The sequence below is a fragment of the Takifugu flavidus genome, chromosome 9 (assembly GCF_003711565.1).
Source record: "Takifugu flavidus isolate HTHZ2018 chromosome 9, ASM371156v2, whole genome shotgun sequence".
Lineage (NCBI taxonomy): Eukaryota > Metazoa > Chordata > Actinopteri > Tetraodontiformes > Tetraodontidae > Takifugu > Takifugu flavidus.
Genome location: NC_079528.1, coordinates 11,671,479 through 11,686,186, shown reverse-complemented (window position 1 = coordinate 11,686,186; position 14,708 = coordinate 11,671,479). Strand labels below are relative to the sequence as shown.

At 44.2% G+C, this 14,708-nt stretch overlaps 3 protein-coding genes across 8 annotated transcripts; 1 reads left to right on the top strand and 2 right to left on the bottom strand.

The window, feature by feature from the left end:
- Positions 1–767: 767 nt before the first annotated feature.
- On the bottom strand, positions 768–3,065 carry LOC130531863 (phospholipase A and acyltransferase 3-like). 5 transcript variants are annotated; one of them, XM_057044038.1, is made up of 5 exons: positions 2,743–3,065; positions 2,358–2,400; positions 2,140–2,239; positions 1,754–2,022; positions 768–1,359 (listed from the first exon to the last, which is right to left on the bottom strand). In XM_057044038.1, exons 1-5 carry the CDS (start codon positions 2,961–2,963, stop codon positions 1,267–1,269), a joined length of 726 nt encoding a protein of 241 aa, XP_056900018.1. In that variant the 5' UTR covers positions 2,964–3,065; the 3' UTR covers positions 768–1,266. The 5 variants fall into 5 exon arrangements, with proteins under 5 accessions (XP_056900018.1, XP_056900022.1, XP_056900020.1 ...); XM_057044042.1 differs by having other exon boundaries at positions 2,358–2,409; positions 2,745–3,065; XM_057044040.1 differs by having other exon boundaries at positions 2,358–2,381; positions 2,745–3,065.
- A 4,170-nt stretch (positions 3,066–7,235) lies between these two features.
- Positions 7,236–9,626, bottom strand: LOC130531864 (phospholipase A and acyltransferase 3-like). 2 transcript variants are annotated; one of them, XM_057044043.1, is made up of 5 exons: positions 9,505–9,626; positions 9,118–9,169; positions 8,893–9,001; positions 8,507–8,775; positions 7,236–7,902 (listed from the first exon to the last, which is right to left on the bottom strand). In XM_057044043.1, exons 2-5 carry the CDS (start codon positions 9,130–9,132, stop codon positions 7,783–7,785), a joined length of 513 nt encoding a protein of 170 aa, XP_056900023.1. In that variant the 5' UTR covers positions 9,133–9,169; positions 9,505–9,626; the 3' UTR covers positions 7,236–7,782. The 2 variants fall into 2 exon arrangements, with proteins under 2 accessions (XP_056900023.1, XP_056900025.1); XM_057044045.1 differs by having other exon boundaries at positions 9,118–9,141; positions 9,505–9,575.
- A 150-nt stretch (positions 9,627–9,776) lies between these two features.
- ints5 (integrator complex subunit 5) lies at positions 9,777–14,455 on the top strand. The gene is made up of 4 exons (XM_057044029.1): positions 9,777–10,225; positions 10,606–10,858; positions 11,100–13,067; positions 13,204–14,455. Exons 1-4 carry the CDS (start codon positions 10,152–10,154, stop codon positions 13,912–13,914), a joined length of 3,006 nt encoding a protein of 1,001 aa, XP_056900009.1. The 5' UTR covers positions 9,777–10,151; the 3' UTR covers positions 13,915–14,455.
- The last annotated feature ends 253 nt before the right edge of the window (positions 14,456–14,708 follow it).

The following is a 14,708-nucleotide window of genomic DNA, read 5'->3' as shown; positions in this document are numbered from 1 at the left end:
TTTCGAGGCACCTTCAAGAGGCCAGCAGCCAACAACTTTAAAATTTATTAGCTTGTGGTGTCATCCAAGAGGGAAGCCTCCACTGGTGGCTGTAGCGCCACCTCCTGGTGGCTCCAGCCCAGACTGCAGCTACAAATTAAGCAACCTTGTCTGACCTTTGCTCTCAGGCTTTGTACTAGTTTAATGATGGTACAAATCAAGGAAATAGAACTCTATCCCACCTGATTGTCCACAGAATCCGTTGAGAGGACCTATAGGAACGGGCAATGGGGAAGCCTGAGCAGGAAATGATGGCAGCAGCAGTTTTGACAAAACTGAGTGACGAGAAAACAGTTACTGTTACAAGGTCAAGACCATGACTTCATGATGGACACAGGAGCTACTATCTACTCTAGCAAATATATAGGTCCACATTTCCCCTCTCAGGCTCATCAGTAAAAAAGTAGTTTCTCTGAGAAAACTCAAATTATTCCCCTTACGCACCCAATTCCTATGATAAGAGCTGGAAAAACTGCAGCACCACTCTTGTATTTGTCCCAGTTAATTTATTTGGAAAAGGCCTTCTGTGCCATCTAAATGCTAATATTGTGTGTACAATTGCTTATGTCACTGCATCAGCAACTTCATGAGCCACTTTTCCGCAGGTGTCACTGGTGACAGTGACGCCTGCGGCCGATTACTCATCAACTGGCCATTTCAGCCCCAGACTCCTGGTCACCAGCGCCCGATGGTTTGGTCAGCTTAGTGGTAAAATGAAGACTCGGAGATCAATCAATAAATCATCTTTAATTATAGAGTGTCTGTGTCCCCAGGTGCTTTACAGAATCCCAGGGCCTGACCCCCCCCCCCCCAACAAGCAACAGTGGGAAGGTAAAACTCCCCTTTAACAGGAAGAAACCTTGAGCAGGACCAGGCTGTGGAGAAGAACATCGGTGAGTCCCTGGCAACTGGCCTGATCCGTTCTTGCCGCCTTTGGGCCACTTCGAGTTATCTTATTGCATTTTCCACCAAACAAGCATTCAGCATGAACCACTTCTGTTTGGCCTTTTGTTCTTTATTCTGCAGAATACTTTTGCATGTTAAAAAGTATCAGACATTTAATTTTTCCAACATTTAACCCACCATCTTTTTACTGAAGTAAGCCATAAGGAAGGAAAATACGACAGAAACAAGATGCGTTTGTTTTTAAATCATGGTGTTTCCTGGATGCAGATCGCATGATCTCAGATTTAGTGGTGATCTTTTAATCACTTTTTGCTTTTATTTCTAGATCATGCAAAGAGCTCCTGCTCCAGCCACGATACCAAACAGCAAATACTTAAAAAGCCCACTAACCAGGGACAGGATTCTATTACACACCTGCAGACAGAAATGAAAAAGCATGTTAGATTTCCTTTCATTCATATATACATTTATAAATAAATATATTCAGCAGTAAAGGTCTCAACACAGGTGACGTTCAAGACAATGAGGAAGGTACAGATCCTTCAACATTAACAGGATTAATTCTAGTCTCAATGGACTGTTATGCCTGTAAAAAGTCCTGCAATTATAAAATTCAAGTTCATATAAATTAGTTTATGACCTTAAAGTTTATTATCTTTCATCCAATAGTGAAGCCTCCACTTGTGACTGTAGCGCCACCTCCCGGTGGAGCTAAACATAAGCTACTGTCTCGTCTGTATCCTATTACTCCCTCTGCTCATTTCACACCAACCTAAAGGAGAAGTGATTGTAAATGTTCTGCACTCACCTGCAGAGATACCGCTTTTCCATAGCGGAGATAGTTAACAAAGTGTTCGCAGTTGTCACTGAGGACGCAGTACGGCCGCTGCTGGCCCACCAGCTCGCAGGCTGCCTTCACGATGACGTGACTCGGATGGGGCTGATACTTGTTGTCCAAGCTGTTGTTGATTCTCCACTGGTCGTTTCGCACCACATCCCACAGCTCCTCTCTCTTCACGACAGCCTGATCAGCAACGAGTGACCTGACGCTGCTGGACTGTCCACCCCGTCCTCCAACTGTGAAAACCAGATGTGGGGAAAAAGGGAAACAGCTAATTCTCAGTGACTTTAGGACATCTTTTAGTTTCAGACTAGGATGCACAGCGGCAGTCGTGACCTCTGTGGTGAACTTACACGGTGATGCCAAATTAGCCACAAATCCATCACCGACATAGACGGCCCAGTGCTGATAGAGACCGCGGTCTATTTCTATCAAGTCTCCCAGTTCTGGTTCCTCAACATACTAGAGAACACAAGAGCAGTCAGACACCCTATCTTTGAACTAGTTTTTTTAATTTTTTTTAAACGTAAAACAAGTGAGGACACAACAAAACCAGAGACAATAGTCTTACCAGGACTGGAGCCATGTCAGAGTTCTGTTTATAAAGCCCGAACTTTCAACACCTGCAGGAAAAAGTCATTTCCTGTTTACGTCTCATAGTTAATTGTCAAGTATTACGAAATTACGCATGTGTTCCGCAGCAATCGCAGTATTTTGAGTTCAGCCAACCAAGGTCGTGGATTCTACTGAATTGATAAAGTACAAAGAAAGGCGATTTTCATCGAAATAATGAGAACGAAACCAGTTTGTTAGAGGAGTTCAAAGGAGTTCGCAGTGGGCCTGCATCGCAACGACGCCACTGATGTAAAAGACATTCTAATTATGTTTACATCTGACATTAACAGGCCTTTTAATGACCGGACAGCTCATCTAAAATAGTCCCGGTTTGTCGTCTCACCTGTGACGTTCGGTATCCGACAGTGCAGCAGCGCGAGCCGCACCAAGGATCAGCTGTTGACGAATGATGGTTTTTTTGGAGAAACCTTATGTAAACCACTAGGTTACATAATGATGTCATAAACACGTGAACAAAAAGTAACTGAACTGCAAAATAACCTTTATAAGTCTTTATAGATTTCCAAATGTCGACTTCCAAATGTCGATCTGCTAGGATCATTTAGTGATCCGAACAACAACAAAGTTTACTGTAACAGTCTGGATTTGTCATTTGTTGTAAAGTCCTGGGCAGTTTTCACCATATTTGGTGAAATAGTTTTCATTTTGTCATGGTGGGTCGGTCCCATGGTGGGTCGGCCAATGGTGGGTCGGTCCATGGTGGGTCGGCCAATGGTGGGTCGGTCCCATGGTGGGTCGGTCCCATGGTGGGTCGGCCCGTGGTGGGTCGGTCCCATGGTGGGTCGGCCAATGGTGGGTCGGCCCCACGCAGCCGCGTGAGCCACATATATGAAAAGGTGTTTAAACATTCCAGTTGAAAATGCTTATTTCATTATGTTGTGCATATTAAGATGATTAATATACACATTCCAGTGCAATAGTTTACCACATAATATGCAAGTTTATGGTTTTGTGGTTGTATAAAAGAATGTGCACATTGTGGTACCTTATCTAGGACAATAAGGTTTAAGAGTCCAAAGTGAATTCAAAACTTTTGCACTTTTGTCACAGTTTAACCAAAAGTTTGGTTCCTTATGTCATTGTGAATTAAATATCATTTGTTTGGGGAAAATAAATCTTCCTCCTTTAATTATGATGGCACATTTTCACAATCGCCTGGCTTTTCCTTTTGTTTTCACAAATAAAGGATCCTGGTCATCTTTCTTTACAGGCAACTCAGGAAGGAGAAAACTGGCATTATTGTCAGTAATAGAATTGTGCTGATAAAAACACTACAAGGAGACAACAAACCAGAAGGAAAACAAGTTGTCACTCGGTTGCCAGTGGGAAGAACAGAGCCAGAAAAACAAAGAGAGGAAGACATTAGAGAGAAGTCTGTAGGCCCCTGATAGAGAAATGAAAGAGTCAGAGTGAGATATGAGTGTGGAAACACCCACATAACAAACGTGAGCCTCCTAGATTACTCTCCAATAGCTGAGGAAATAAGGAGAGCACGAGGGGGGAGAGAGTTCCGGGCCAAACTGGATCAAGCTGGTCTTCAGAACAGCAGATGTAAAGTGCACAGGCAACAGCCAAACATGGGAACCAGTTTAGACAAGAAGTGTTACGATACATGGTGGTAGCGGACCCGAACGCAGGTCAGGACACAGTGGTGGAGAGGTCAACATTTATTTACAGGGAAGGGGAGCACACATTAACAGAAACAGTCCTCCTGGACCGCATGGGGATCGGAAGGCAGCGTCCGCCCGTCCCAGGTCCGGCGAGGACTCGGGAGTCCGGCACGACACGCTCGCCTCACGAACGTGCTCCGAGACACTGAGGGCAGAGGCAGTCCTCCTAGACTGCAAGGGGGGCAGGAGCAGTCCTCCAGGAGACACGGAACAGGAACAGGAGAGGCCTCCCAGGAAAACCGGAAGCTCGGGGACAGGAGTGGCCCTCCAGGGCAACAGGAACAGGAGCGGTCCTCCAGGGAAACCAGAAGCACGGGAATAGGAGCAACCCTCCAAAGCAACAGGAACAGGACCCAACACCAAGGAACCCAAAACGAACAGACACCCCAGCACTGACAGGCAGGCACAACCTGCTTAAATAGGCAGCAAGATGTAAATTGCCTACAGGTGCGCCCACCTGCAGTGCCAGCTGCACCCAATTGTGCGCAACACCACACCCTGCAGGCCAAAGACAGACACAACCCAGAAATCCCAACAAGAAGGATGATGCTCCGCAGCAGGAAAGTGCTTCCCCGCCGTGCCGTTCACAGTGACAGTGACCCGGATGACGAGGGTGATGATGAACCAAGATCCCCTTTCTTGAGAATAACTAAAACCTCTGGTCTACAACAGTTTGAGCCATGGTCATCTTGTGACATGACAGGCCTCACTGATGGAGCCAATAAGTGGATTACAGCTTTGGAAGAAGGCACAGCTGAAGTGACTTTAGCATCAGAGGACTGTAAAGCATTGAACATTCACGTCATGGGAGGGATTCTCCTGAATACACATTTAGGACTACTGGGAGTTCAGTCAGAAAACTCCAGATTAAACCAAATATTGCACACAACTATTTGCAAAGTCAGCAAATCAGGTTTGGTCTCAGGCTCTGTCTCGATGTATTCATTCCCTGATAATGGTCTGCCTAGACATTAGAGGATGACTATCAGATCAGAGGACAACAGCCCCCTGAGGCCTTGATGAGAGGGAGCGGTGGGACTCAAAAGAGTGGACCATACGTGCACATCAAGAGGGATATTGGCTGGTAAGGGTGTGCCAGCAAGACAATCACAGAAGGAAGAGGATCCAAACAGCAAGATAAGGTTTTAGAGTCTTTGGTAGAGGTTTTAACATGAATTTGACAGCAGAATTCAGCAGAGTACAGAGCGCCTTCACATACTAATCAAGCAAATCTGAGAGAACAGAAGCGGAACAGGCTACCTGGCTGGCATTTGGGCACAAGTACGAACTTCTGACTTTTAAATGACAAGTTGGCTCTGTCATTATGAGCAGGAATCATGTCCAGGGAAAGCACCTGAAATATGATTGATTGTGGGCATCTTAAAGAACCCCACTAATTGTGGCACTTCTGCCTAGTTACTACTTAATAGTCACTTCTTGGAGAAACAGTCTCTGTTAAAACACTGTAGGAAATCTATTTCCATCTTTTAACTGAAATAGTTTTCTGTATCACATCAATTCTGTTGGATACAGTAGTTGGAAATCAAATCAACAGAAGACAAAGTGAAAGAGACAACAAATAAAAAACATCTTTCAATAAACTATAAAAAATAAGATACAAAATATACAGAAATATAAAAGTGTGCACGTGCACAGATATATTTTTTTCTAATTTGTCATCTCCTTAAATCTTGCAAACAATTTGACGTTTTAATTTTCAACTAATTCGTCATCTAACTTTTAATAGTCCTTTTCCCCCCAAAACAAATGTAAGCAGGGGACGGGGACGGGAATGGGGACAGGGACTCTTCACGCACATCCTGCTGGCTGTGCAGTTCCTGGAGAACTTCCTGTTTCTCCTCTTCTCCCATTGAAAGCACAGCTGGCAGCAAGAGTGCAAATTGTGGCTGGTGGCACCAGTCAACTGTTTCATGTTGACCTCATATCATATTCTGGATATATAACTGAATATAATATAAAGATAACCTACATGAAAGACAGGTTATTCCATTTTTTGTTTGTTTTCTCAGCACTGTATGAACAATGTATAATGTTTACATGCCACGGCATCTTCCACAACGTGCAGCATCAGCTGTGGCATCTCTGTGAAGGCTGTGAGAAGCACCCAAGTACACAAACAAGTTATGTTGCTTAATGTTGCATCGTAACAACTCTGGTCAACGCAGAGATCTTACTTTGGGTTATGTTGCAGTTTTAGTTAAAGTTTATGGTGCTGATCCACACACCGTGTGTAACAACTGAATGAAAATGTAATTATCTTTGTTCAAGAGAATTGCAACTAGTCCTGAGTTTAAATAAGATTTCATACAAAGGACAAAATGCAATAGAGTAATGTTTAAACCAATTACATTGAAAACGCATCCAAACAGTGACATTTATCCCGCTGTTGTCACCAAGGTGTATTAGAAATATTAAAACACTTCAGACACGCATGTTCACAGTAAGTTTATGGTCGCCACCTGTGTCTTAAGCGCCCCCTAGTGGCAGTGACCACTTGTTATAACCGCTGCTATAACCCCAGGCAGACCGGGCATTAGCCGTCTTATCTGCCCCAAACAGCGGCATAATCGGTGGCATTTACCAGCGAAAATGCCACGGCTAGGTGGCAGGATTTGGCCCAGCCTTACTGCTCCTGGGTGTGCCTGAACACAGACGTCCTTGATATGCATGTCCTGATGACTGGATGAGGCATGTGTGCCACGACCTGGTCTCCACCTGGTTGGTGTTTTTAACCGAATCCTCTGCTAGTTGTGGGTGTACTTGAATAAAGTTTATCTTCGTGTGTTCGGGATCTGCTCCAGGATACAGGAGCTGAAAAAACTGTCCCTCATATTTGATAATAGAATCTATAATGTATAATGACAACTTTGGTTTGTACCATGTCATATTTGACAGTGTTTGATTAGGTGTCATGAGTTTTTATTGAAAGGTGTGCTGACTGGTGCAGACTTTAAACTACACAACTGTTCTTTATATGCAAATTCAAGAAAGAAAAATGCTAGTTTATTTTGGGAGCTTTTTTTATGAAGTTGGAAACGGAAAGCAGTTAAACGTGATCCTTTCATGGTAAGAGGTAAAGGAAAAGACCAGTGATTAGGGAGGTTTTTATAAAATGAGGAAGCTTATTTCTTTACACAAATGATCTTTAATTCACAAAGACACAAGGAAACAGACTGTTAAACTGAGATGCTGTTTCGGGAGAAAAGTGCAAAAGTTTTGAATTCATTTTGGGCTCTTTAACTGTCCTTTGTCCTAGATAAGGTACCACAAAGGGCGCATTCTGCTATACAACCACAAAAACATCAAATTACATATTATATAGTTAACTATTACATTAAAACATAGTTATATTGAACATCTTAATATACACGACATATTGAAATAATCAAGGATTTTTAACTGGAATATTTTATTGCGTTCCCATATCTGTGACTCAATTGTTAACTTTATTTGAGCAGTTTATGTTTAGTCAGTAAAATACTTGTTATTTGTGCCTATGTGTACAAAAAGCCTTCATTTTAAAAGTGCCCCTATTTATTTGCTAAAACCTTCAAGAAAGCTTTTATGACATAGAGTCTATGACATAGACAGATGCTTGTGTCTACATTGTGTTTTTTCCTGGGTGCAGCTTTAATAAGCACATGTTGAGGTTTAGTGCTGATGGTTTAATCACTTTGTGTTTTTTTCTTTCTTGCTGCCTCCAAAAAGAGCTCCTGCCAGAGCCACGATCCCAAACCCCACCGCAGCAACCACCCCTGCAGCCAGGACCATTTCACCAGCCGTGCGCACCTGCAGATGGAAAAGAAGAAGCTCATTAAATGTGTGTACAATGTGATGTTCATTTAGAAATATACTCTTAAATTCTGTCAAACCTCTATTCCATATTTAAGTCTTATTATTCTTTAGTCGTGATTCAGTATTCGTTGCTCTCAGCAGACTGTCTGAGGGATGGATTTAACCATGACGTGGCCATGACAACAGTTCACTTTGTTGTTCTTTAACTGCTGCTTGACTAATTCATCTGTGTTTACATGGGTGTTATTTAGTTTTATGACACATGCTGTCATTAAGATTTACTGTCATAGATTTAACATCTACCCAACGAGTTATTGATAGTCATAATTCAGAACTTGTTTGTAACACCAGTAAGCAGATGTTAGCTATCCTGGTCCAAATGGGGTAAGTCCAAAGGTTGCCAGAACAATGCCGACAGCATGTTTTTACACATGGATCAGACTTCAGGTGCTGGCGTGTATTTATCTTTCTCTACTCAGTTCTCAAAAAAACAACTGCTGCAAGCTTACAACCACAGCGTTGTGCTTTGGCCCAGTGACCTTGAGAGACCTTCAGATGTGCTGCAAAGGAGATGTGATTGTAAATGTTCTGCACTCACCTGCCGAGATTCTGCTATTCCATAGCGGAGTTCGTTAACAAAGTGTTCGCAGTTTTTTGTCAAGAGGTCGTACGGCAGCTGCTGGCCCACCAGCTCGCAGGCTGCCTTCACGATGATGTGACTTGGACGGGGCTCATACTTGTTGTCCAAGCTGTTGTTGATTTTCCACTTGTCGGTTCCCACCACATCCCACAGCTCCTCTCTCTTCACGACAGCCTTATCAGCGAGGACTGACATGACGCTGCTGGACTGTCCACCCCGTCCTTCAACTGTGAAAACCAGATGTGGGGAAAAAGGGAAACAGATAATTCTCAGTGACTTTAGGACATCTTTTAGTTTCAGACTAGGATGCACAGCGGCAGTCGTGACCTCTGTGGTGAACTTACATGGTGGTGCCAAATGAACCACAAATCCATCACCGACATAGACGGCCCAGTGCTCATAGGAACCGCGGTCTATTTCTATCAAGTCTCCCAGTTCTGGTTTCTCATCATACTAGAGAACACAAGAGCAGTCAGACACCCTATCTTTGAACTAAACTTTATTTGTTTTTATTTTTTTTAAACGTAAAACAAGTGAGGACACAACAAAACCAGAGACAATAGTCTTACCAGGACTGGAGCCATGTCAGAGTTCTGTTTATAAAGCCCGAACTTTCAACACCTGCAGGAAAAAGTAATTTCCTGTTTACGTCTCATAGTTAATTGTCAAGTATTACGAAATTACGCATGTGTTCCGCAGCAATCGCAGTATTTTGAGTTCAGCCAACCAAGGTCGTGGATTCAACTGAATTCATAAAGTACAAAGAAAGGCGATTTTCATCGAAATAATGAGAACGAAACCAGTTTGTTAGAGGAGTTCAAAGGAGTTCGCAGTGGGCCTGCATCGCAACGACGCCACTGATGTAAAAGACATTCTAATTATGTTTACATCTGACATTAACAGGCCTTTTAATGACCGGACAGCTCATCTAAAATAGTCCCGGTTTGTCGTCTCACCTGTGACCTTCGATATCCGTCAGTGCAGCAGCGCGAGCCGCACCAAGGATCAGCTGTGATATGGGTGTGTTTTTTTAAAAGAAACTTTATGTAAACCCTTTGGTTTACACATGCGTTTTTTTTAAAGAAACTTTATGTAAACCATTGGGTTACAAAGTGATGTAACTGAACTGCAAAATAACTAACGAGGAAATGTTGAGAACACATGGGACACCAAAACGGAATCGATAAAAAAGTTAACAACAAAAAAACAAGTTAACAATGAAATGTATAACGTAAAACTAAAAAAAATAAAATTACCAAAAATAAAATCATGATGCGACAGTGGTTTGTAGAATGAGCAAACACGTAACAATACTAAAATAAATTACATTATGAGGCCGTGCTCTAGCTTTTCCAGAAGTCAATGGATGATCATTTCTATTTGTTACCATCAGATGTCGCCAATGATTAACCACTAGTTTGTAATGGTTGTCTGACTTTCAACGAAGAAGTCACAACTTCCGGTTTTGGAGCGCCCTGTCGGTGAATATTTGTTCTGTAATCTTAACGGGAAAAGCGCATAAACCGCTGGTCATTGCTCGGACGGACGCAACAAAGCCGTGAGGCTGTTTTGATGTGACGACTTCACGTTAAATGTTCCAGCGATGTCTGTGGCGTTCGACGCTAATCCAGTAAAAGCGATGCAGAGCACACACACTCACACCCCGCAGACCCCGAGGTGAGTGTGGCAGTGGAGAGAAAGGAACTGGAATTTTAGAACTGATAGTTTTATACATTTAAAATATACCTTCTATAAGGCTCAGTTGACTTATAGTTTACTAGCTGTTGATTATATTTTATTTATTTATAAAAAATTAAACTAAATTAAGGACTAATCCTTATCGCAAGTATTCTAATTTTTTTTAAATTGCATTACACGTTATACATACATAAATTCATCTGCGTTAGAGTCACAAACATTTTCAATGTCTGACCAGCTAGTCTCAGTTTATCTGTTCTTCCCACACATGTAGGTATTTCACTTTTGTTTTATTACCTTTTTTATTATCTTGCTCAAATGGAACGGCTGCCATTATTTAACTCTATTCCCTCCCTTAGTGCTCAGGAACTTTCTCAGGAGATCAAGTCTTTCATCAATGGTATTGATGTTGCTCAAGGACGGAAGCTCAGCGTCCGTGAACATGCTCGCTGTGCTGTGCGCCTGCTGCGTTTGGTTCCAGCCTGTCGAGGTGCTGTGCTGGAGCACTTAAGAGGTGTGTATGATGAGCACGTCTCTGCTTTCCTGCACAACCTGGAGACAGATGGTGATACCAGCTCTGGAGTGAGCTCCAACCTAGAAGACATCATACAGGTGTGTTGAGACATGGACTTCCTGTACAGCTCATGTTGTATTATAAAATAAATTAAAGGTCAATAATAATTGGAGAGCAAATCATTACAGTATTTTCCAAATATGCCAAATTTTGATGCAACCAAGAAGAAGACACCGCCGTGACCTTCCAAAAATTATACACTTTATATTAATTGTGTTTTGCAAATCATAAAATGTGTCAAATCATTCCCTACTACAGTAATTATATTTTTGTCTGTAGGAGATTCACAGTGTGCTGTCCGAGTTTATCCGTTTGAACCCCCGGGCCTGGGCTCCGTTGGTCTCGACCTGGGCTGTGGACTTGTTGGGTCAGCTGAGCAGCAAACATGCTGGCCGCAGGGTGGCCCCACACTCATCCAGCCTCAATGAGCTGCTCCAGCTCTGGATGTCTTGTGCTGCCACGCGATCTCTCATGGAGGCCTACTCCCAGTGCTTGGCTGCCATGTTGGCTTGGTGTCCCGATGCTTGTGTGGATGCACTTCTAGACACGTCAGTTCAGCACTCTCCGCATTTTGACTGGGTGGTGGCTCACATCGGCTCTGCATTCCCAGGTACTATCATCAGCCGGGTATTGGCTTGCGGATTAAAGGACTTCTGCTCTCACGGTACTAAGGACCAAGGGCTCATGATGATGGTGGTGGACAAAGGCAGCAGAGTGCCAAAGATCGGCTCAGTGGTGGGAATTCTGGGTCACCTTGCGGCACACCATTCAGACAGTATAAGGAAGGAACTTCTGAGGATGTTTCAGGAAAGTCTGAATCCCTCAAGTCCTTTGTCCCCAACTTCTTCATCAACATCTTGGGAGAGTTCCCCTCAGCTCCGCCGTGCTGCAGTGCCATTTCTGCTGCAGCTGGCTGCAATGTCCCCAAACCTATTCGGTGCAGTGTCGGCTGAATTGGTCGACCTGCTACGCCCACCTGTTTTGCTCCAGTTGCAGACCCTACTGCAGGGCATCCCAAGAGAAGAACTGGACAACATGTTAGGGCTGGCTGTTCACCTTATCAGCCAGAGCCCATCAGGTGGCGCAAAGGTCCTCCGCTTTCTTGCAGACACAGCAACCCCTGCCTCAGTTATCATCTCTGGGCCTACACCTTCGCCTCATGAAGGAGTTAGAGAAGGTTGCGATCGCCTCCTCCAGATGCTGCTTCTACATCTCCATAAACTGGTGTTTAACCGCACCGATGGAGTCGAGGTCAGCCCACATCACTCATCTTGTATGCAGCCCCAGAGGATTATCCCTTTCCTGGAAGAACTACAGTCTCACATAAGTCAGCTCTGTGCTGAAACATTGCGATTGGAGAGGAAGCGCCATCTTTGGCTGCACCAGTTGTTGTGCCTGTTGTCCGTGTATGGAGGTCTCACTGTGGCCACTGAGGCCTTCTGTCAACTTCTCACACAGGCTCGAAACCCAGAGGAATTGGCCCTGGCCTGGCAGCTCCACACTATGCTCTCCTCTTGTATGGTTGGGCTTATTCCTGCTGCTGTAACACGTTGCGTGGCCCAGATCCACACACACACACTAGGGCCCCGGCAGCTGAAGCAGCTGCTGCTTAACCTAGCCACAGCCATCCAGAGTCAAGAGGAGGACACAAAGGGTTTACAGTCATCCATGGCCACTCAGGTTGGCACAGCAGTCTCTGGACACCTTCAAAACTTCAGTGGACTCCTTTTACACGGAGACCCAACAGTGTCTCATGCAGCAGTGCGCCTCCTGTCTTGTAGCCCACTTCCTCGCACATCCTCCCCAGCCGACTTGCTCCTTCTCTCTCGTGCTGCTGTCACTCACTTCTTTCTGGTACTACGTAAACAAAGTGAAGGGACAAAAGCGGGAAGGGATGGAGGGCAGGGAAGTGAGGCTGTGAACTGTTCAGTGAAGCTGCTTTCCCGCTTTGCAGCATATTCTGCGCTCACTCTCAAAGCGGTACTGCAGCAGCTAATTGAAGGAGCGTTGCACAAAGGCAACACCGACTTGTTTGGAGGCCAGATTGCAGAAATGTCTGGGGCTCCTCTGACCTCTCCATCTGCCTCCACTGACCCTGGAGTGTCTTTGCTGGACATCAACTGTCGGTTCGGAACTGCTGTCAACTTCACCGGAAGTGTGTGGTCTGTGTTTCATGCCGGGGTAATTGGAAAGGGTTTGAAGGTCCGTACTGCCACCAAGATGCCCGATCCATCTTGGGTCATCCAGGTGAGATGTGTGGTTTTGCTATATAATTGAGCATTTTTTCACAATTTTGGAGAAATATACAAATTCTATATGTATGAGGGATTTATTCATGTATGTACACATGCAAATTTAACTTGTCATTTTTTTCTCCCTGTAGAATGTCCAGACCCTTTTGGCTGTCATAATCCAGTGTTGTAGCCCTGCTGGTCTCAATGGTTCTATCAACGGATCACAGTCGCAGGATGAGCCAGCCCCTATCAATGCTGAGGCAGCCAAGGTTGTTGCGGTCACACTGGTGGAAAGTGTCTGCCCTGATGTGGCCAACGGTGAGCTGTCCTGGCCCCCAGAGGAACACGCCCGTACCACAGTAGAGCGAGATATCCACATCCGACGTTGCTTCGAGGCTCACCCGGTACTTTTCCCTCTGCTTCAAGTGGTGGCAGCTGGACGCCCAGCTCTCTGCTACTGTTCCGCTGTGCTCCGAGGGCTTCTTGCAACACTACTTGCCCACTGGGAGGCATCCCGTGAGGCATTATCTACAGACTCCCCCTGGCACCTCCAGGCCTCCTGTCTCCTAGTCTCCTGCATGGGGGAGGGCCAACTTCTGCCTCCTGTGTTGGCCAATGTCCACGAAGCTTTCCCCCATCTCTCTCCCTTTGAGGTCAGGTTGCTGCTTCTCACTGTGTGGGAATATGTTCGAGGTAATGGGCCCATGCCTCAAAAGTTTGTCTTCAGCCCAGATAAGGGACAATTCTGCAGGGACTTCTCACGGGATGGAGATGTGGCCAGATACGTAGCACCAATTCACAGCGTGCTCCACAAAAATATAGATAGACTGGGACATCTGTGCTGGCGGTTCCAGCTGTAGACATTAGCAGGGACCAATTTGTGGAGAGGTAGCAGTCAATATGTTGAGGCTAAAAGAATAATATGGACATTTCTACTGGAGTGGACTGCAACTGTATCATTGCTGTACTTTAGTTTTATTTGTGTATGCCTACATTTCTTTTTGAATATTTTAGTATTAAACCATGCCTAACTGGTTTCTCTGAAAGAGTCGATACCCAAGGAATACCAAACTTGTATATTTTGTTTATTCACAATTAACTCACATTCATACAAAAAAGAAGCTTGATGTATTGTTTTAGTTAGGAAACACATCTGATATCTGCTAAATCATTTATATGTGTGAGGGGGTTATTTTTCAAAACATGGTGGCCAAAAAGGTTTTGGAACTTGTTACATGTGTAAACTGTCATTTAAATCACTTTGCAGTATAAACATTCATTTGGCTTTAAATACATTTTTACCCAGGCATTTGCGATGATGGATACCAAAATGTTGCATATGACACTCAGATCAGGAGCGAGGTTGAATAAACTAATGAAAGTCTTGTGTTCAAGTCCGAATGCTTTCAGCCACTCTTTCATCCTGTGTGACTTCACCCTAATCACGTGGGACTGATTTCCATTTGAAGGTCCTTGTTATAAGCCTGGACGTTTTTGATTATTTTTCAACATTAAAAACGAATAACATTTAACCGTGGGGACCCTATATGCTAAAGCCCTTACACTCACATACCAAAATGAATTAAACAATAGCTGATTAAACTGTGCACTGCGTTGTCATGGCGGCGGTGAAACGTGCGCTTCACTGACTGGA

What these genes read in the sequence shown, in the direction of transcription:
- ints5 (XM_057044029.1), top strand. Translation starts at nt 10,152, where the DNA reads ATGTCTGTGGCGTTCGACGCTAATCCAGTAAAAGCGATGCAGAGCACA. An exon ending in CACACCCCGCAGACCCCGAG is followed by an intron (nt 10,226 to 10,605) that starts GTGAGTGTGGCA and finishes TCCCTCCCTTAG; the next exon opens with TGCTCAGGAACTTTCTCAGG. An exon ending in ACCTAGAAGACATCATACAG is followed by an intron (nt 10,859 to 11,099) that starts GTGTGTTGAGAC and finishes TTTTGTCTGTAG; the next exon opens with GAGATTCACAGTGTGCTGTC.
- LOC130531864 (XM_057044043.1), bottom strand. An exon ending in GGTTCATTTGGCACCACCAT is followed by an intron (nt 8,776 to 8,892) that starts GTAAGTTCACCA and finishes TGGTTTTCACAG; the next exon opens with TTGAAGGACGGGGTGGACAG. An exon ending in GAATAGCAGAATCTCGGCAG is followed by an intron (nt 7,903 to 8,506) that starts GTGAGTGCAGAA and finishes TTCCATCTGCAG; the next exon opens with GTGCGCACGGCTGGTGAAAT.
- LOC130531863 (XM_057044038.1), bottom strand. Translation starts at nt 2,963, where the DNA reads ATGATCCTAGCAGATCGACATTTGGAAGTCGACATTTGGAAATCTATA. An exon ending in GGATACCGAACGTCACAGGT is followed by an intron (nt 2,401 to 2,742) that starts GAGACGACAAAC and finishes CAGGTGTTGAAA; the next exon opens with GTTCGGGCTTTATAAACAGA. An exon ending in GGCTAATTTGGCATCACCGT is followed by an intron (nt 2,023 to 2,139) that starts GTAAGTTCACCA and finishes TGGTTTTCACAG; the next exon opens with TTGGAGGACGGGGTGGACAG.